The 23,493-nt window shown below is 33.6% G+C and overlaps 1 protein-coding gene across 4 annotated transcripts in view; it reads right to left on the reverse strand.

Moving 5' to 3' along the window:
- Window positions 1–10,599: 10,599 nt before the first annotated feature.
- sty (sprouty signaling antagonist) overlaps window positions 10,600–23,493 on the reverse strand; it is a 309,966-nt gene continuing 297,072 nt past the window's right edge. For all 4 annotated transcript variants that reach the window (XM_072537182.1, XM_072537174.1, XM_072537191.1 and 1 more), the window contains one exon: window positions 10,600–22,275. In XM_072537182.1, the coding sequence (XP_072393283.1) occupies window positions 21,438–22,220 (783 nt within the window). In that variant the 5' untranslated portion in view covers window positions 22,221–22,275 and the 3' untranslated portion in view covers window positions 10,600–21,437. The remainder of the gene's footprint in view (window positions 22,276–23,493) is intronic.

The following is a 23,493-nucleotide window of genomic DNA, read 5'->3' on the forward strand; positions in this document are numbered from 1 at the left end:
TATAGTAGTTTGCCCATTCTTTTCTACCAAAGCAGGATTTTGTGTATTATTGACCTGGAGCATCTACAAACTAGAAGGTCCTGTTTCATTTGTTGTTCTGTGATTTTTGATCAACTTCTGGTGGTGCCTGGAATCCAGCTGAAGATATGGTTTTAGAAAAGAGCTTGCATTTGAGTGACCCTTTAATTTAATTAACTCCTGTTCAGCAACACCTTGCTTGAACAAGACTGAGACAGCTGAAGATCGATGAAAATGATTTTTTTATTTTATGTTTTTTGTCTATTCCATTTTTTTCAGCTGACATTTTTGTCCACTTATATACGGTGTTGATTCCAAGTGGATAGTTTTTGAACCAAGATTACGCCTCAATGACGTTTCTCAAACTGACAACAATAGAATTACCAGACACCTTCGTGAGGAATCTGTCATAATTTTGTCGCTGAGAAATCACGTAAAGGAAGGAGTTTTGCCAGTAGGAAAGGTAGCTTTGCTAAGAAGTTTTACCAGTTAAAAATAGTCTAGTGAAATAGTCTTCAAAATATATCTAATTGATGTTTTGAGAAAGTGGAGAAGATTCTAGATTCTGCTCTGGAATGGGCTTACAATGGAACGAGGAGAATTCTGTTTATATTGTAATGTTTTTATTATTCTAATTTATTGTTTTTATTTATTATTAAAGGTTCTACACTTATAACACTTATAAGTTTATTTAAAGTCTTTATTTGGACAATATAACTAATTTACCTTACACATTATAATTATATAATTTATCTACGTGCGTTACATTTTAAAAACTCGACGCGATGTTCAAAAACTAACTCTTCTGTTTACAACAAAATTCCTCTTTAAATATAAAATGCCGTTATTCTCGAAGTGCCGAGAAAGTCGCCCGTGCTGGTTTTATTCGGCCTGTCTCTGGAAATTTCGAATCGTGGGTGACTCATCAGAATTCCGGTAAACAGGTCTTTCAACTGAGCGCCGAAATTACTAGAAATAGAAAAGAATTAGTCATAATATATTTACAGTTTTGAGTCATATGACACGTCATTATTTATCGTAACAATATCCTTCAATTGGCTGGTGACCAGGATAAAATAATAGGATATTGCTTCTTCTTCTTTGAGTACCGTGCCCAAGTTTTAGACGTGGGTAGCTTCTATGACGATTTGTCGATATCGTTCTAGATCTTGCGAGGCATGTAATAATTGACCTGCTGATAAGCCAGTCCATTGACTAAGGTTTCGGAGCCTAGTATTTCTTCCTACCAATTCCTCTTTTTTCGTCGATCTTTCCGTTGAGTATCAACTGCATTATCCTGTATCTGCTTCCTCTCATTATATGCCCCAGATATTTGCGTTTTTTTTTATCATCTTTATTAAGTCGCCTTCACCTTGACCTACCCTGTTCAAGACTTCCCTGTTTGAAATGTGTTGAACCCATGATATTCTGAGCATTCTACGATATAACGACATCTCGAAGGCTTCTCATAAAGTGAGGAGTTCTTTTTCTCTGAGTGTGGGTAATTTCTTTCAGTTTTTTGTGTATATTAAACTCGTCATGTTTTCTTTGTAGTTCTTCCATCTCACGACATCTCTGTTAAATCCAGGCCTCTTTTGCTCGCTTAACCTCGTATCTTATTTGACGATATATTTCTCTATATCGAGTCTCATCTTTATTTTTATAATTTCTTCTTTGCTGAATAAAGTCTAGTATGTTATCGGTCATCCAATCCTTTTTCTTTACTGGCTCTTTTTCTGATTTCAAAACTTCGTCTGCTATGATAACCATGGCGGAATTCATTATATCTATATTTTGTCCTACATTTTCTTGTTCAGATCTTTCTAGCTGTTTTTTAATTCCATGATTAATCTTATTTCCGAATTCATCTGCTATTTCGGCATTTCTTAGGAATCGATTATTTTCCGAGCTGTCGGGGTTTTTATTATTTTTAATTTTAGTTTGAATCCAACACAGAGCAGATTATGATTAGTTGCTGCGTCTGCACTTTGCGTCTGTTTCTGCAGATGCAATACTATTTCTAAACCTTCTGTTGATGATAATGTAGTCGATTATGAACCGCCTGCGAAAGCAGTCGATTTCATTGTTGAAGTTATGAAGAATTTTGTCGTCGGAAATTCGTTAGTGTAGCAGTCGAAGAGAACCAATTGGGGTCTGAACGAAAAAACACCCTTTTCCGTTATAGTTTTAAAAACCAGCAAATTTTCGCTTAATTCGATGTCTTTGGTTAAAAGGAGGTGATTTAATCTCGAAATGCTATTTGGTAGTCTTTGAAAAGTGAGATAATCACCAATATGTTGCTGTATTCCATGTCAAGGGATCTCATAACAGCGTTTCTGAGGGCTAAGTGGCCTACATGGTTTTGAGTGAAAATAAGCAGCCGAGTTTTGAAGAATCATATATTTATCCTCCAGAATAACCTGAGGCCCAGTTTTGGTGTTTGTTGGCCTCCATTTTGTGTTCATTTTATCCATGACCCATAAGGTCAAATCCAGATTGTTGAAGTTTGTGTGGGACAATGTTTTTTGTATCCAATTACAAGGTAACAATATTTTTTAATAATTTAAAAGGAAATAATTAGCCAGCGAAGAAGGTAGTTTTGTTAAATTTTTCTAAATAAACATTTCTTTAATACCTATACTTTAATATAAGATTTGCTTTCATGGCAATTAAAAAAGTTTATACATAAATATAAGTTTTATGGATCAGCTAATTGTCATATTTTAGTTTTATTCTAAATAAAGTTAACTTTGATAATTAATTAATAATTCAAAAAAGTTTGATGTTTCATTTGGCAGTCAGTCTATCCTTTTCTGTCATTTGGAACATAACCAAAATTTTAAAGTCTCTAAATAGATAGCTCTAATAATTTACTTTAACATGAGTGTAAAATTATTTAAAAAAATACAAATAAGTTTTCCTTTCATAAGGAAAAAGGAAAGATGTGTACAAAAAACTAACTTCTGTCGGTCTATTTTATTGTGTACTATTTACACACATTGACATGTTCCTTATTTAATAGCAAAATTCGTGGCAGACGCAACAGTAGTTTTTTTTTGCTTAAAAGCGATACTACCGTTGGCCTATTCATATAATGCTTATAATTATTCTGCATTGTAAATTAGAAAACAATTATTTTGTCAAAGTTAAAGGGATGCAGCAACGGCACTTTTACTGCGGCCACTCTATAAAAGATAAAATGAGAGAAACTACAGTTAGTCCACGTGAGACTGCTCCCGTAGGAAAAATGTTTCTGATTCGGTTTCTTTGCGGATTATTATTCAAAAATGTCTCTTTTAAATAAATCTGAAAGGTGTGGGTCGAAATTGTTGGGCAGAAATTGTTTAAACAATTTTTTTAAACAAATTCCATAAATCACATTGTTTGCTCCAAAAAAAATTTTTTAGACTTTTTGTGACATTCTAAACAAAAAAGTGCTTGTGTCTATTTGAAACATCGATTGTTTTTTGTTTTTACAGAATTTGTCTGCTTTTTCGATGTTTGTGATGTTGATTTGCTATTCCTCTTTTATTATCTCCTTTCTTGTTGATTTTCGTTCTTATCAATCATTTATTTTTAATGTGGTTTTTTTGCCACACATGTCGTAAGTCTTGTATGTCTGTTTCTGTGTTCAATTTAATTTATTTCATTCCTTACGATTGTTAATTCTTTTGTTTTTCTCCTTTTTAAATCAGTTTTTTTGTCCAGAAATCCGGTAATTTCCAGTATTTATTCGATTATTCCTAAACTATCATTGAATCCTTCTCCAAATTCGTTCCAGCTATTTCTCTTTGCTTCTCTTACTAGTATTGTCACGTTCTTTTTGCGTTTTGTTTTCATTACATGTATATAAATCATATCACTGAATTATGTATATTTCTCAGTTACTAATGCTAATTTCCAGCTGAACCCAGAATACTCTTATGTCAGTTACAAATTACAAATTTAATAACTTTCCGTATAATAACAGTTAATGATGCAGTAGACATACAGAACGTGACCGGTGGCAAAACAATGATTTTATGTCCTTTGAAAAACAACTTGATGGCTTTCTTAAGAAATATTGCTATTTTTACAACTTAAACCGAGAACTATATTATAATTACGTATATTCAAGAAGAACAGTAAAAAACAAAATAAATAAGACACAAATAGGCTTATTTTGAGAATAATAAAAATGTCTAGTGTGGACAATTGAACATTTTTCAACTGGTGCAACTTCATCTGAGGATGTAAGTGTCCTCGGTCGGTTCCCAAATTAAATCCTCGAAATAGTATTTTTTTACGGAGACGCGATGAAATTAAAGTTTATGAGAATAACATTTGTTGTGTATCATTATCTCTTTTTCATTATTAACTTACCTATTTATTAGTCTTTTGGGACTTGTTTTATGCAGTTAATGCGTCTATTTTATGTAGAACTTTGTCTTATGACATAGCAGTACAGTTAATGTTTATTTTTTATCTTTGTTTTTCAATAGTTGCATTTCATTATCTATATGTTTTTATTCATATTATGTTTATTATTATCCTGATTTAGCCATACGGCTCAAATTTCCTCTAACGGGAAAATTCACTTATCCCAGATACCTAACCTTCCGTGTTATCGAGCCCTAGGTGCCTTGGTATGCTGAAGTATCTCCCAAAAATGTTCGTACACATCTCGGACGTCGCGAGGAGTACAGCTTCCTGCATGGCCTTATAGAGATGTTCATTTAGACCCAGCTGTTTTATGTTCTCTAGGAGGTTTGTGGGAATAACACCAGTAGTAGATAGAAAAATAGGTACTGCCTGGGTACTTTCCATTCTCCATTGTCTCCTGATTTGCATTTTTAGATCTCTGTACTTGGCGATCTTTTCGTTGTATTTAACACGTAAATTATTGGTGTTGGGTATCGCCACATCAATGAGTGTTGTTTGCCTATTAAGTTTATTAAATAGTATAAGATCCGGTCTATTATCTACCACTGGGTGCTCTGTGAGCACAGTGCGGTCCCAGTATAGCTTGTAGTTGTCATTTTCAAGTATTCTGTCAGGAACGTATTGATAATAAGGAATTTGGTAGGTTTGGAAAGTCCCAGTTTGTCAGCTAGTTCTTGGTGGATAATCTTTCCTACTGACTCATGGCGTTCTTTATAATCAGTACCGTCAAACACTTTGCAGCCACCGGTAAGATGTTATATGGTCTTGGGCTTCTCATCCATATAGGAATTTGTCATTTTGGCATTATTAAAACTAATCCAAAAAATAATAGAACAAAACAGAATTCCTCAAGAATGGAGATCAAATATCCTAATACCTCTTTTCAAAAAGACAGGCAAATCGGAGCCAGAAAATTACAGAGGAATTATTTTATTGAACGTAACACTAGCAGAAGAATAACAAGGTTTTATATTGATATATAATGAACTCCAACGCTATATTTATAATGATACAAGTGCAAGAGAAATTATTAGAATATAACAAATCGACATATCTATGTTTCCTGGACCTTAAGAAGGCATTTGACCGGGTCAAATTAAAGGACGATATCCACTTATTATACGCAAAGACTAGGAATAGTCTAGGAATAATCAAAACGATCGAAATTATCTACCAAAACAACACAATAAAAGTAGAAGAACTAACCGACCCTATTGAAGCTCGCACTGGGATAAGACAGAGAGATTCCCTGAGTCCTCTATTGTTCAACCTCATTATGGATGAAATAATAAAAAAAGTAAGAAGTAAAAAAGGATACCAAATGGGAGAAAAACAACTTAAAATAATCTGCTATGAAGATGACGCAATCTCAAAGTGAAGATGATTTACAAAGTATGCTGCACCAATTTAATATAACCGCCAGAAAATTTAACATATTAATTTCCCCAAAAAAAGACGAAATGCATGGTTACAACAGCAAATTTTAAGATATAAATGAAATGGAAGTTCAAGTGAATAGAGCAAATAGAGCTGCAGGCTGTCTGAATAAAGCAATATGGAGAAATAAAAATATCGGGAAAGAAATGAAAGGCAGAATTTACAAAACAATCATCAGACCAATAACGACATACGCGGCAGAAATACAACCTGACACAGGGAGGACAAAAATTATGTTAGAAACAGTAGAGATGAAAACACTTAAAAAAATTGATCGTAAGACAATATGGGACAGAGCTAAAAGTATAGATATACGACGTAGATGCAAGATGGAGAACATCAAGAACTGAGTAAGAAATAGAAGAGTACAATGGAACGATCACATAAGCCGAATGACATCAAATAGAGTGGTAAAGACGGCAAGAGACGGTTCCCCAATAGGAAGACGATTAGTAGGAAGACCACGAAAACGATGGAACTTACTAGAGACACATTGAAAAACAGACAGAGTCATGTCTACATAAAAAGAACAAGAAGGACTTAAGGATCTTTAACAATATACTTCAGGTAATTTTTAGTGGAATAACTTGATCCTGAATGGTAAGTAGGAAACCCTCAGTCTCGGGAAACATCTTTCCTAATGCCAACCAATAGTTCGACGATGTTTATTATTATTATTATCTTACTCTAAGAACTCAAGTTGTCCAGAGTACTTGACCTGATTTTAGTTTTTTGACTTTTATTTTAAAAACTTACCTGACTATTACTTTTGTACTATATACTATGTGTATAATACAAAGGAAGCCTTTCTACTTCCCAAGTAGAATTTCTGATGCACAATTTTTCTTCAACAATGTTTATCTGAACATGTCAGATACATTGCCCCTTTTTTTAATTTTAAATTATTATGGACCCAAGCTTTTGTACGAATGTAAATTCGTACCATTGGATCTTCTTTAAATGGAAAAGAGTCTTCAGGGTATGACGTCGGGGGTTCATGGTACATAAGATTGTAGTCTCTGAGGAACACTGTCGTGGTAAAACCGTGGACGCGTGCGTAAAATGACTTCAATGGATCCTTTGGTAGGGTCAATATGAACTACCAAAGAATACAAATACTTTTTAGTTTACTTCAATTATTTCTCCCCAAACTTTAGATTGACGGTTACTATAATCCGTTTGGTAATCTTCGATTTCCCTGAGCGTTTCCTTCTAAAACTTTTTATATATCGAATTTTAGTTTGTCGGATCATAATTCATTGGGTAATCTTCAATTATTGCACTGAGCATTCCCCTCTAAAAACCTTGTCATACCATTTCATTGGTGACAATATGACAGTACCTTATTTAATTTTAGTTTAATGAATACTCCAATTCATTGAATATTTTTTTCCATAGATATTCTCTGAAATCATTTATAGTCATTTATAATTTTTAATAATTTTATGAAAATTACTTTGTTATAAGGTTTACTTTGATGGATATTATAATTTATTGGGGTGTTGTAAATCCCAAAGTTATACTTTAAATTTTTTTTAATTATAAAAGGTAAATGTAATAGGTAAAAATAAATAAGAATATAACTTACAATCAATTTATTCTACCACCAAAGACATGGTAAATTAAATTATATGTGTGTGATTATTAAATATGACTTTTTTTTTATTTCAACTTTAACGTGCTCGGCTACTATGGCCACTTAAACAGGTACTATAACATGCATTTTCATTACACAAACATTAAGTATTACATTAAGAATATGTTACAATAATACAGAATGATAATATTTTAAACAATGTCTAAATTAAAATCTAATTATATTTTTTGATATAAGTGTTCATCTCTAAGGAATTGTAGCACAGCTTTTATTTGGTCAGGGTTGTTTAGGATATCTCGTACTTCACTTTTGAGTTTGTATTGTAATCTTCTGGTCGAATGTTGATGGCATTCAGTGAGAATATGTTTGATTGTCAAATATGATTGGCAGCTTTGACAGGAGGGACGGATGCTAGAGGACATTAGGTAGCCGTGTGTGAGTTTTGAATGTCCTATCCGAAGCCGTCGTCTTATCACAATGAGATCTCGTCTTGAGAGGGCTGAATAGTCAAATGTAGGCTGACTGGTTATTGACGGTTGTATTTCGTGTAAGATCGAACGGTTAGAGTTCCAATGCTGCTGCCAAAGGAGTCTGGTTCTTCTTTTAGTATATGATTTTAGGTCCTTACAAATTTGAATTTTATCGGTGATTTCAGGTGATGGTGTAGCAAGTTTAGCATAGTGATCTGCAGTTTCATTGCCTTCTATACCAATATGAGATGGCAGCCAAATTATGGTAACTGTTATGTTTTGGGATAAGATAATTTGGTAAGAGTCTAGGATCTTTTGGACGATTGGATGATCGGTAAATATATTTTTGATATAATGGATTGATGCTAAAGAGTCTGTGCATATGGCAACTTGCTTATTAGGTGGAGATATATGGTTAAAAGCTTGCAATATACTAAATAATTCGCCAGTATGAACGCTGCTGACGGCTGGTATAAGTGATGACTTAATTAGTGAATGAGAGGTTGTAACAGAGCAGCCTACTCCTGTGTCATTTTTTGAGGCATCCGTGTATAATATTAGGTCGTATTTATTTGTATTTATAATGTCTTTAAATGCATTTATAATGATCTCTTTCGGATGTTTATTTTTATCGAAGTTGGTTTGCGAGGTGTTAAATTTGGGCGTGGACATGATCCAAGGAGGAGATGGAGGGGGATAAAGAGGAAGGGTATGTGTAAGAGAGATATCATTAAGTGTCTGTGCTAAAATTAGTGGAATAGGTTTTATTGGTGGTAAGGAATTGGTATTGTGTAAATTATACGTGGACATTACAAATAAGGGATGCACTGGATTAGAGGGGTTAGCTGATACCGATGCTGCATAAGAGAGTAGCAGTTGTTTTCGTCTTATACAAAGAGGAGGTTCGTTAGCTTCGCAATCAAGATTATCTACAGGACTAGATCGTGTTGTGTTGTGAATTGAGTTTAGAAGGTTAATATATGTTTTGGAGGCGGATATATATATATATATATATATATATATATATATATATATATATATATATATATATATATATATATATATATATATATATATATATATATGTGACAACCATAATCTAGCTTGGAGCGTATTAGTGATCTGTATATTTAAAGAAGTGAGTTTTCGTCAGATCCCCAATAATGATGTGAGTTTTTATTATGTTTAGTCTTATGAACGTTTCTCCTTTTATTGCAAATATATGTTGCTTCCTAAGTTAATTTTACATAGGATAAAGATAACTCCATGTCACTAGTTTTTTTAAAAAGTCTCAACAGCAGTTTGAATAAGCTTCGAGGTGGTAGAAGAGTTTTATCCATGACAGTAAATTACTACATCATCAGCATACATGATATGTTTAATAGGGGAAATGAGGTGAGAGCATAAATCACTTATTGCTAAATTAAAAAATGTAGGACTTAGTACCGATCCCTGAGGTACGCCATCAGTTTGAGTATGAGTAGAAGATAAAATACCGTTGACAGAGACTCTGAACGATCTAGAAGATAGAAAATTTCGTATGAAGTTAAATATATTACCATTAATATTAAGAAGGATAAGTTTGTTTAATATACATTGCTTACTTATAATGTCAAAAGCACCTTCAATATCAAATATGGCAGCTACGACTTCTTGTCTTTTGTTTAAGGCCTCTGATATATGAGTTTGGAGGATTACAAGGTTGTCTTGGGTTGAACGGTTCTGACGAAATCCTAACTGTTCACTAGCAAATATCTTATGTTTTTCAATGAACCATAGAAGTTTTTATTAATCATTTTTTCGAATATTTTGCACATCGTACAAGTTAGTGATATAGGCCTATAAGAGTTGGCCAAGGAACGTTCTAGGTTAGGCTTTTTAATGGGTATTACGATCGAAGTTTGACTTTATATGACTTTAAAATATATATTACTTTAAAATTGATTAAATAAACAAAATAAAACTTTAGTGAAAAAACAATGTAGTAAAATTGAAATTAAATAAATAATTAACTAATAAATATTACTTACATGCCGAAACAAGGATTATTATTTAATGTTTGAGTAAACATAGTTAAAAACTGTTATGGTAAACTGGTGACGGGTGAACTGTCACCAGTCTACCATAACCTGTAGTGAGTATCTGACCTCACTAAGCATTTTCTCTTTTTATACCCTGTTTCATTCATTGCACCTATATTGTAGAGGTATATCTTTAGTTGGGAGTGTCCTGTCACCATCTGTGAGCGTCTTCTTAAGATGAGTTAAACCAAGTGAAAGCCTTCTGCCACTGCTTATTCACATGGTTTTATCCCTGTAAGATTATGACGCCTTCGGTTCTGGATCTTCAAAGACTGCTCTATAGCCTTGATTTATCAGCTAGTTCCTTGTTCCTTGCACACCTTCATGCTTCCGACGCCCATGTCTGAAACTGAAGGTTTATGTAGAAGATCCTTACAGATTTTTTAGCAGTTTAAATTTGACAAGTCCAGTTTGTACCGCTAACATCCCTTGGCTGTCGGTAAACATATTTACTTGTTTCGCTGTGTGTCCCCACTAACGATTTTATAAGTAAAATCTCTTAGAGCACATATTTCAGCTTAGAACATTGTTTATCAGTATCGTTATGAAAGGTTTAGTAAATAAAACAACCAGATCAATTTGTTTTCTCTGTTATTAACATTAGAGAATATTACAGTTTCATATGTACATGTATACAATTTCTATATAGCTTCGCGCCGTTTGGCACTCATTATTGTGAGAGTACTGCCCTCCTCTTTACAGGATGGCCTTCGAAATCTCGCGAATTTCTGGATAACATGCGGCGCTTGAATTGGAAGACGAACTGAGTTTTACGTTCGAAAGCCATCCTGTAACCATATTTTTAATTTACAATGACGAAAGGTCTTGGCATTTAATGCTTTAATTTTTTTTTCATCACTGCAAACCGTAGTCTACGTCTACTTACAAAAATAAGCGCAATCTATGGGTAGTTTCTTCTATTATATATTAAATTTGTAAAGATACGCAAACATTGCCCAGTTCCCAGTACGAAAAAATTTTTTGTATCCTAAATTTGTCACGTTTCGGCAATATTTTGCGTATTTTTACAAATTCTTGCGTTTTGGACTTTAAAGATATTTAAAATACAGTAAATTATGGTGTTACAATCAATTACTTATAGTATGCAGTGGGAATGTTGTTATATTTAATGAACGGAAAAATGTTGAAGAAAATTTAAATTAAATTTAAATAAATTTAGTTAACCAATACAGGTCGTTATTAATATTAACGTATATTAAATGTAGATTGTGATCTGTACATCAACAATGAAGGACAACATAAAAAAAAACTGAAAAACTGTCTCTATTAAAATATTATTTATATATAAATATTATTTTTATTTATCTCTTTTTATCTGTAATTATTATTACCATAAATTCAGTAAATTTAACATTTGATAATATAAAAATACTCTAACCGATCTTAAAGACAAAATGACTTCGTCATAAAAGTTCTATTTCCATCAAAAAACTCAAATACCTGATCGATCAAAAAAAACCATCATTCCCACTATATATCTCTGTATACAAACGCTCGCCTTATTCAAAGTGACAGTAAATACACCAAAGATTATTTTACAAAAATCAAGATCGTTGGACGATAATTTCATATAACTGTAAGTTTATTTAAAAATTCTCAGATTGCGTTTATGAAAGATCACATTGACAAGGGAAGTTTATCAACCGTTTCTTATCACACCACAAGACACGCATGTAATTCCATACAAGGAGAAACAACTAAAGTTACCAAAGATACTAACGCTAACCCAGTACAGTACATCTGTTGATACAATATCAAATATCTTGTTATTTTTTTCAATAGAAAAGTGCAAATTTCTTTTTAGGCTCAACTGTTACATAATATGTGCTTATTTAACTGAATTTAACTTTAATTCAAAATTAATTTATGTTTACATTAAAATTAAGTTTCTGGATAACATCATTGTCATCTTGACAATACAGTAATCAAATGATTTCTAAAAGATCTGTATTTTTCTTCGTAGTAGTCTGATCTAACGTTTTATACAATGTTTGTAAAGTTCTGTTAATGAGACGACACGCCAGCGTGTTTCCTTGCCTTAGATATTACATGTGTTATTGACGATAAAAACTTAGCATTGTCACTCCTACGAGTAACTTTTGGTCCATTTCTAGGAATCCAAGGCTTACCCACAGGTTTCAAGATTCTTATTATTGGAAAGAGATTTATTGAACCAGAATGTAGCTCAGAGCAACAAACTACAAATAAAAAATACAAGACTAAAATCATTCTAAAATATTCAAGTGAGTTAACATCTTGTCTTGCATACAAGATTTTTAGATCTTAAGTTTTAAGGGCAATGAAATCTGTCCTTCTTACCAGAAGCTCTTATTGACAACTTCCTTAGAAACAGCCAGAATTAACTAAATGGTTAAGGATTCTTACATTACTATTAAATATATAGAAATTTATGACACTAAATGTAATATTGCACAGCTTTAACACCCCCCAAAAATACATCCGATTAGTAACCGTAACAATCCACTCATCAACAGTAACTATCAGAACCCCGACACTGTTCAAAATGTCTCAAATAAGTGATACAGATTGCCGCCTATGCCGATGACATCAACAGTTGTCTTACAGAACGGAAGAGGCAGCAGAAATATATTCACAATTAAAAACAGGAACAAAAAAGACCAGACTGGAACCGAACAAAGGCAAAGGTTGGGGGAAATAGACACACAGTTGAATTAGAGGACCATATTTAAACAGTAGAAAGTTTCACATATTTGGAAGTTACATTACGAACAGTTGGAACTGTAGAACCAGAAATTCAAAGAAGAATTGTAAAGAAAAACAAAGCTTCTTTTTTACTCGCCCTGTGTTCCACTCCAAAACCAAAACTGGAGATCGAAAATCAAGGTCTGCAAAACTATTACCACACCAATAGTATGTTATGGATTCGAGACATGAGTGATAACAAAAAATACAAACAGAAAGCGGGAAGTCTTTAAAAGAAAAATCCCAAGGAAGATATTTGGACCTATTAACTCGTAGGACCATGGCATGAACTCTATCTTTTCAAAGTGAAGGCTGACAGATTGCCGAAAAGAGTCCTAGATAGTAGAATGTATGGCCCATGACCAAATAGAAGGCCACGAAAAAAGTAGGAGGATGAAGTGACAACGAACGCGCAAAATTTGCTGGACGTGAGAACTTGGAGAAGAGCGGCATGGATCCATGCCGCTTGGCAAAAATTGAAGGTTACAAACATATCCTAGTCTAGTATTATAGGTTTTTACTGGCTGCTGTTCCATTTTCCGTTAATTCCCGTAAATTTGAATGGTTATTTTAAATCTTCTAAACGACCTTGTATAAAATTTGTTTCTATATTATAATCGTCCACAAACAACATCGGTAAAGTTATGACAGAGAGCCTGCGATATATCTCAAAAAAGATTTCGACAACGTCTGTTTAATTTCTAGTGCTCCGTATGTTGTTGAAAACGGTTATCGGCATCAAAAATATAAATGTTCGCTCGATAGACGGCCAATAAGTAAAACAGCTTAATCTAATCAAAGTTAATTAAAAATTATTTGCTCAGGATATTCGAAAACCCGATATTTTTATCATAGTCTGTGGAGTCAAGAGTAAATAAGGTTCGTTTGTTGACGAACAAAAATAAAAATTTTATTTCATTTAAATTGGGATACTAAACGCAGTTCTTTACACCTCAACGAAGAGCGGGGAACTCAAATATAGAAATAATTATTGAAAGAGGGAAAAGAACTACAGGATTAATGCTATAGAATATTAAATTGGACATTCGCACCAGAAATTAAATCTAAATAATTAAAATATCGCTGAAATCCATAAGAATTAGTAAAAAAGTGTAGCTCACTCTGGTGTATATTGATGGGACAGAAGCATTCGGCACAGTCCTACCTGTCTTCACATAATCTTTCGAAAACTAAGAAAAACACTTTACGTAATTCATTAATACATATCATATTAGAAAATACAATCTTGAGAGGGTTCTGATCTATAGAAATGTAAAATCCTTTTGTTTTAAAAAAATAATCTCCCGTAATTTGATTAAAACCAAATACCTTGTTCAAAAATCTATACTAAACGACGTTATTAATTCATTTAGCTGTATTTATTGATACGAAAAGGCACATCATAATGTTTCATTCTAATTTTACGATAAACTTTAAGGCACATGTTAAGAAGATCGCTACTATTGATCACTGCACGCCAAAAAAAATAATGTTGGAAAAGTTTGTTTAGCAGTAAATAGAGACTTCAATTAGTACCGACTATAAACATCCTGGGTTAACCGATAATAGTATAAAAGGCCTGGTTTCAGGTAAAATTTAAATATATGTTTCCCGGTAAAATTTGTCAATCTTCATTTCTTAATGTTGATTTAATTGCGTACAATCCAAACTCATTATAATTGCATTAATACAGATAAGGCTTATATTGACGAAACTGTACTGATACGAGGGTTTTTCGAATTCGATGGTTTTAAGGGGTTTTCAGGTATTTATATGAGTTTATGGAACTGAACACCAACCAGTATTTAAATACGAGTTCTTTATAAAAAATTTTCGCCTTTATGTATCACGGGAAGTGTTCAGTAGTATTAATCATTTTATTCATTACATTTTCTATCATTATGTAGCGTCCGTGGAATAATAATAATGGAGCTTCTTCTAGTGTTTCGGTAAAGAAGAAACATTTATCTGTAGATGCAAAGCAAATTGTAAAAACTATATACAGTACCTTACTTAAAAGGGGACGTGGACAACTTCCGCTACGAGTAAAATATGCGATTTGACGAAAATATCTCTGACCATAGTAAAAAGAATTACATCAAATCCCATAGAAACAAGAAAAAAACGTAAAGATTCCAGTTCCACCAAATGTATGGACGAAGCCGATAAGGACTTGAGACCTAAAGGATTTGCCGATTTCTCCGGTAAATGTAAGACAAAAGCTCCGTCAAATAAGGAGAAAGGAATAACGATTTTACATGCTGGATCAGAAAATGGTTGGGTTCCAAATGCCCTGTGGCTTTCTGCAAAGGAACCCACTATGTGATCAGCCCCAGATGGATGCTGCTCACCATCCAGAGTGCCCAGCCCTGAAAACAGACCCACCCGAGGAGGATGAAGATCGCCTACGAGAAACGGCTCGTCTATACTGGTCAGCGCGCCACCAAATGGCTAACATGCCAAGGGTGGGCGTTGGCTAGTAAGTAAGTAAGCTTTCTGTAAAGAATATTAAAAACTCCTGCGTCGACTACGATGAAGATACAACAGCAGAACTTTTTGAAGAATGGTTCAAAAATGATCTTATGCCAAACATTCCTCAGAATAGCGTGATAGTAATGGACAATGCAAGATATCACAGTCGCCAACTAAGTAAGGCTCCAAACTCGAATAATACTAAATTGGAAATTCAAAATTACGTGGAGACGAATGATATGTATTTTGAAGAAGGTTACACCAAACAAGAGCTTTTAGAAGTTTTAAACGCATTTTCTATAAAAAAAGAATATGTTTGTGATACATTGGCAGAGGAAATGAGACACACAGTGCTGCGGCTTCCACCTATAGGTCACAAAATATTTCTCCAACGTTAAGTAGTACTGATGTAGTTAATAAGAAAATGTGTCAATGATATTCTTCCAAGTAGTTGGAGAAATTTAGTCCTACACGTAATAAGTAAAGAAAATTCATATGATCATAATAATTAATTTAGGTGAGTATAGCGATAGCGAAACAGAACTATGTGTGATACGATGTGAGAACGATGTGATGAGTGATACTAACTGTCATCAAATCTACACATGTTACGATTAAAAAAAAACGGTTCGTTTCAGAACCACAAATTATTATTAATGTTTGTTTTTCTATAATCTTAGCAATTAAAATAGATTTAATTTATTTTAAAACTCATTTGAAAACATTAATTTCGGGTATATAAGGCAAAGCAATATATTTTACATCCGTTTTTTTGTTTCCTCCGTCGTAATTATTGTAAATTTTGTGGATCCTTTGTTTTATTATAGGAGTACCGTCTAGTCAGTGTTAATTGTCCAACTCTGTCTACCTCGTTTGCTTATCGCTCCGGACCGGTCTTAACAATGGGCCAAGTCAGATAAATTTAATAATTACGACCGCACTAATTGAAGTCAACCATTTTCTGCTAAACAAACTTTACTTATAGGTTCAGCTGAATTTATTGATGATATACAAGCCTTTGACAAAGTACTGTTCTATACTCTGGCACAAAACATAAGTTAGCACTAGTGTTATGATCATTTAAAAGCAAATAACCAGAAGGAACCGTATTATAGTATTTGATATGCAGTTTGATTCGACTTAAAAAGCTTTATTATAAAATGAAACATTAATATAAATAATATTATTGTTAAAAACGTATAAAACTATAAAACTTCCTTTTAAGTACCCGTAAGAACTCAAATTAAATACACAAATGTTTGAAACATGGTACAAAAATTCAAAATTTCCGTTTTTATCATACAGCATGAGCCAAAAAGTTTGTGAATAGCATAAAACCAAATCGTTCGTGTCTTGCTTCATTTTATTCGTAAATATATATTAAAACCTCAATAAATGTCAATGTGATCTTCGTCTATATTAATGCGATATAGATAATTCGCTTGTTAAGTTTTGTAAGTTGTACACGTAAATAGCATACTAACAGTTTTTATACAAAAAATGCTAACCAGAATGTCTTTGGAATTATAGAGTGTATAGTAAAAAATAGGTAGGTACGGCAAACCAGCTATTCAGTGTACATCGGGTCCTTTTTCGAAGCGAACTGCAATACATTTACATAAAGTAAGCCATCAGAGAATTACATCGGCAATGAGTAACAATAAATTTGACATATTTGTAAATAAGCGTTATTTGGACGTGAAATTTTTGGAACAGAAGAAGTTCCTGATTAAAGAAACAACAATTACAGTAATTTAAGAGCAGAAGTATTTTTTCTGTTGGCTTCTATCAAGCGTATCACATTTGCGCCGTAAAAGGACCCCCATATGAGAAACATTCGGTAGAAGATTTCGTCATATCCTTCAGTACTCGTTCGATAATGCTCTGAGCACCTTGCAATTCATCCTAAGTAAAAATCTGTATAACAAAAATAAATAATTTTTAAAATATATGCAGAAATAATTCCAAAGACAGATACAACATGCATACACATTTTTTCAAGAATCATTCTTCCTCTCATTCTACCAGTCACCTCAAATTGGTCTTTCCGACAGTCTCAAATGATGAGCACGAGCAGTACTCAAGTGCTTAGGGCTTTCCAATTCGAATATGACATTACAGTTCATTGTTTTTCATTAGATATTATTAAACTATGAATCGGTAGTAACCAACAATACATAGATATGTTAAAATACAAACGGCTCGAAGGACAAAAGTTTCAAAATGAAGAATTTAATGTTAGTGATTTGGTAGAAATATGAGTATTCTGTTCTCTTACAAAACATTCTGTTGACAAAATCAGGCACAATAATATAATGTGTGAATGAGAACTGACTATGTGGAAAGGTTTTAAAAGCTCGTTTAGAATTTTTTCTAGTAAAAAGTGGCCAACGTGGCCAAATTACCGATTGGCTAACAGATTATTGATAACTATTTTATTTGAAGAGAATATACTTGATAGATCCAAAATTTTGTAAATATTTTGAATGGTGTGTACGTTTTTACCTTTTTGTCGGTTTTAGTACATATTCTTAGAAACTTTGTAAGGAAGCATTGAGAGATTTTTTCACCCGTAGTATTGTAGTTAATAGTTTTTTTAAGTTCGAGAGAAGCAGTTAAGTTAAAAGATAGAATCAGTGCAAAACATGATAGTATCATATTTCTAAGGAAAGCCCAACAAGCACCACAATAACTGAAAATTTTGATATGAACACCTCAGATATCCCATACTTTGTAAAACTATTTAATTCCCAAAGTTTTACTCGCGTTTTTTTTGTTCTACTAATTTCAAATAATCTCCTGATAACACTTCCTGTTTTAGTAGTAGCTGTGATATTATTATGGCAAGATTACAGTTCTTGGAAATGATCTACAATTTGCGTTTTGACGCAACAAATCTTATTAATTGGTACAAAGGATTTTTCTACATATTTTATGACGTAATTTTTATATTTTTGAAAGATCTGTGGTTAAATATGACAAATATAAGTAATCATTACACATCTGGTGATTATATTTAAACAATTTCTCAGTTGCAACGTATTCATTTACGTTTATTTAAAAATTTAATGAAATACTGAAATGTCTGAAAAAACTGAAAAAAGGTGTTGACTGACAAACTAGTTTGAAAAACAAGGGAAAGCAGTAACATAAAAATTGTATGAACGAAACGAAGAATTAGCTAGACCTCCCTCTACATATAAATGTAAAAAGAATCGCTTTAGAGAGTGTCTCTAGGCTAAACCCGTAGACTTAACTGAAATTCTGGAGAAAAGTTGGAATATGGTCAAAGACATGGCTGAAATGTACATTGAAACTACACCTGATTAAAACAGTACCGTAAGTAACTAGCGAACCACAATAAAGAAACTTCGTTATAGGTGCTAGGACATAAAGGAATTGCTGGTAACGACATTGTTAATAATCTTGCGATCTGTGGTATCCCAAAAAAGTAACACCGTGAACGAAGGCAAGCAAAAAGGTTATTACAATCTTCTGCTAAACGCTACACAAAAATACTTTTAGAGCTTCAAAAAACTGTATCAAATGAAGTAATGGCAGGTGCTCTCAATGGACACTGCTGACTCATAAATATCTGTAAAATGGATAAGGCAGGAACAGCAGATTCTGCAAAAATGTAGAGAAAACACAATTGTCTTTAAATTCAGGGCAATTTTTTGCCAACGCCATAAGTATATATAAAAATATGCCAGATTCGTGTGTGGAAAGCTCTACCAGACCAAAAGACTATAAAATAATCATCCATGTTTTCATTGCCAAAGATATACCTAAGAATTAAAGGACACAACTCTTGAAAGGGCCTCAAACAAGAGCATCTTTGTAAACTACAGTCTTAAAACAATGTAACTGTTCAACATCATGTAGAAAACAATCTATAATATCGAAGAATCTCGTTTGAAAGTCTAAATTAAAGTGAGAGAAGGGAAAGGTGGTAAATAACAATAAACGATCAAAAATATCAAAAATTTCTACCATATTTTTATCTTTAACATCATGCCATTTTAAATTAACGTATGTAGGTACATAAAAAACGACAACTAAATACTTTTTGTTTCAAAAAATCGTCTAAAACGTTGGGATACCTGAGGTGCATCAATCATCAAAGTAATTTTAACCCAAGACCAATTTAAGTGACTACCTCAATTCTGGACTAGATAATACTGGAGACCCGCGGTGGTTTACTGGTGCCCGGCCATCTCTTTTTTCCTTTTGTGAGAATATTCCCAAATCCCACGTCTCAGGCCAAAAGTACCATGAAAAATTGAAGAAGTAAACAAGCAGCAAAATATGTTTTACTTTTTAGTATTATAAAATTAAATTGCACAAATATTATTCAGTTCAAAACCCTTAAGAATAACGGTTCAGTGATTCATTCATTGTAACGGTTCGAGTCATTCGTTTGAAAGAACGGTTCCATAACTTAAGCGTTTTATATGTTACAACAAAATTAAGTCAATAATTTACATGTTGATTGTCAAAATTTACAAGTCACCAAAAAGGAAACTTTAATGTTTTCTTTCTAAGAACCACTAATTTCCTATTTACAAGAAACGTACGGAAATACATACGATTATTCTTATATTCATTCATTTTTTGAGATATAAATCATACCCACACACTGAATAGTACACTAGAGATATCATTTTTGGAGAAGAGTATCCTCCCACATGTTTATATAACCAACAATATTCTGACGTGGATCGGCCCACATTTTCCGTATAATTTAAAACTTGCGTCTAACATCGGATCCTTGAAATTAGCATCCATTTTCGATTCCTCGCATTCCAGACTAATTGGAACCATTTGTACCTTTCGGATCTGCAATTTATATATTGTTTGGTGGGATAAAAACCACTAGAGCATTACAGCTGGGAATACTTTTTGGATATAGCCGTTTATATTGGTCCAACATCGTGTTATTTACAAAAAGTTTTTATAGGCACGACATAACTTAGTTTAAGTGGTGATAATATCGAAAAAATGATATTTGAAAAGTATTTGGGAATTAATTAATGAAATAGGTGGCAAGTATTATATGAAGAGGAAAAATTGATTCAGTAGAAGGATACCAGTCAAATTCAAAGTTCATTTTGTGGGCACATGTTTCTTTTATATACATTCCATCAAATCGTTTTTCCGTTGTATTCATTTTTGAACGCAGTTTTAGTACTTATTTTTATCGATCCCTTCATCGTTTATTATAACTATTATTTAGAGTGATTGAGAAGGGAAATCATGTAAGATATATTCATTCTCGCAATGAACATCCTCTAAACTACGTAATATATCTTTATGACCGCACCAAGCATTTCTGTATCTGATTTATATTAAATTCTCCTATTAAAAATTTTATTTCAGTATGTAGGATGAACACTACAACGTATTATTGGGTAGATATACAGAGACTCCCACGTATCACAGATGGTACTTTTCCTGTGTATATAGAAAGGATGTTCCAAACAATATAGTAACAAAAATCTCAATGAAAACGATTTACAGCTTGATGCGTGGGATCTTTATTGACAAAATAGTCAAATATCGATAAATTTATTGTCCAGATGACCGTTAATCAGATATCAAGAAAAGAATGGTTGTAAATATCATTCAAGAGTTATTTAAATAAAGATGATATGTAATTATTGCGAAACTGTTTAACATACAAAAGTTTTGGAACGAAATATAGGTCAAAAGAGAACTGAACTGAATAATTCACCTATCAAAAAATTGTTAATATTAATATTGAAATTTGTTCTTTCAGCTTTAAGTTGTTTAAAATCCAATAAAATTGGTTTGTAAAGTTGGTAAAATTGGTTGTACTTGAACTATATTGGTCAAATTTGAACAGTTTATAAAAGATCTTGAAATATAGTAGGATTCTTGCAATAAACGTACCAAATAACAATTTCTTTGCCGATATGGCATTCCGATAAGTCGGAAAACTAGAAAAGGGTATTTAAAATTCAATGTAACATATGGATACTTAATTTAGTGGTTTTGCTACTTGTTTGCTCTTCAATTTGCCAAACCGTCTTTTCCATCGAGGGCACTCAGCAGAGAAGCACGGAATATCAATGTTATAACAGTTAGAAAATACACTTATTTACAAAAAATAAATTAATAGTGTAATAAAGTTAAAATAGGTACACATGGGCAGTCGTGAAAATATTTCGCGCACTAATAATCCGAGGTAGAGTCAAGTAAACGTTTCTCTGGGGTGGGAAGGGGAGGTCTGCACCTACAACCAGTCCTAGAATGGCGCGCATAACATGCTTCCACCGCTCTTTTGCAGCCTCTAAGAGGCCAGTAGAGCCACAGGCAAGGTAGAACGCATGAAAGGGTGGCCAGACAGCTCCATCGAGCCGTCCTTCGGTCGGGTCCGCAACCACACGGATCGTCCGCACAACTTTCTCCACCGTCCGTATCGCTGCAGTGGTAAAACAATCCTTTGACACAACACAAGCAGGAAGCGTAGTCAATGACACTATCCGCGGAAACAAGACACGAGTTGTTACACACCCACTTCTGGGGCAGAGCCCGAGGTACCTGGCAAGATTCACAGCGGCACCTCCCGCACTCCGGACACATGATCGACGGTCTTGTCGCACACTCCGGAGGTGGCTCCTTGCTGAAGGTCGCCGCAGCAGCCGCCGCCGCTGCGGCCGCCGCAGATGATGGTTGCTTGCTGATGGTGGGCAGCACCAGATTTCTTGGCCTCTGCAGACTCCTAGGGGGTTGAGGGGGCGGCGACGGCGTCGCTGCCGGCGGCGGCGATACCTTGAATGGGGTCTCCACATACTCGTTGGTGGTCCGTTCATTTTCGGGCCTTGGAACGGTGAGAGTTACAGGCGGCGCTGGCCGTAATGGTGCCAATGGAGCCGTTAGCGGGGGAATATTCATTATAGGCGCCCGCGGACGGTTAGCACGCGGCAGGGACGTAAGCCCTCCATGGTTAGCCATGTGGTCGGAATTAACGCCCGAACCAGCCTGCACCGTGGTCCGTCATCGTCTCCAGCTGAAACAAAAAGAAAACTACTTTAGTATATACAATAAAAAACACAGTAAGAAAAACACACAATCATGTAATTGGCAAGAAGACTTTGGTATTTACAATGCACAGTTGAATGTTACGGTTATGGAAGTGGGTCAGAGACCCGGTGAATGGAGAAATATCGTACTACCTGTGTATAAAACCCAAGCACAAGTTGGCGGCTAATGAAACTACTTAGCCGCATTATGAAACAACGGGAGACAATAACTGATAGACGGATTCAGATATCCAAAAATTTAAATATACGCGACTTAAATCAACAATTAATGCATTTTCATTATACTTAAGTACTGGAAAAACGTGGGAACCACTAACTTTTCATATAGTATTCGTTAATATTCAGAAAGCGTATGAAATAATACCTTTAGTGCTTCTTTTGTGGGCAACAGTCTTGCTTTGGCTCTATTGAACTTCGCCATGGAAAAAAAACAATAATTCCTTTTCCTTTTCTGAATTCAATTCTAATCACAAAAGAGGATACAGGATATGCAACCAAAGTTTATAGAAAACCAACAGATATTTAAATTACCATTCAAATCACAACGTAAACATCAAAAGATGAATCATCAAATCATTATATGATAAAGCCAGAATAAATCTAATGAAGAGTTTTACTTCTTTCGAAATCGGAACGGATCTCAAATCAGAATTTGTCGGAGAGCTTTTTAGAAAATCCTAGCTTTTTTAGGAGTAATAAAAACAGGAGGGGGGCAGAAAATTGGAAAATTGCTGAGAAAAAAGCTAGTTATGGCTTTTGTTCAGGAACTGAAGGTACTAGAATCACATTATAATAGACAGAGAGCGATTTACAGAAAATTCCTGTCAACTGATTTAAATATTAAGATGTAGTGTGAAATTTACAACAATTATTATTCTGTTAACCTGGAATTCAAAGTGAAAGAATCTTATTTTCAAGTAATCAATACTCACTTTGACTTTAGTTTTTAGTCATCAAAAACAGATGCTTGTTCGCCATGTTTGTACTTGGATGATCAATTAAAAATAGAAAAAAGCATGGAGAAAAAGCAAATATTTCAAACTGAAAAACAAGTGCACAAGTTGCCTTTTATGATGATGATAAGGCCGTAGTTTTAACATTTGACTACCAAAAGAATTTACTATTGCATAGAGTGCATTATCAATTGGCTTGTTTTAGCAGGCAGTATTCCTTTTATAACTTTT

The sequence above is a fragment of the Diabrotica undecimpunctata genome, chromosome 1 (genome assembly GCF_040954645.1).
Source record: "Diabrotica undecimpunctata isolate CICGRU chromosome 1, icDiaUnde3, whole genome shotgun sequence".
NCBI classification, from domain to species: Eukaryota; Metazoa; Arthropoda; class Insecta; order Coleoptera; family Chrysomelidae; genus Diabrotica; species Diabrotica undecimpunctata.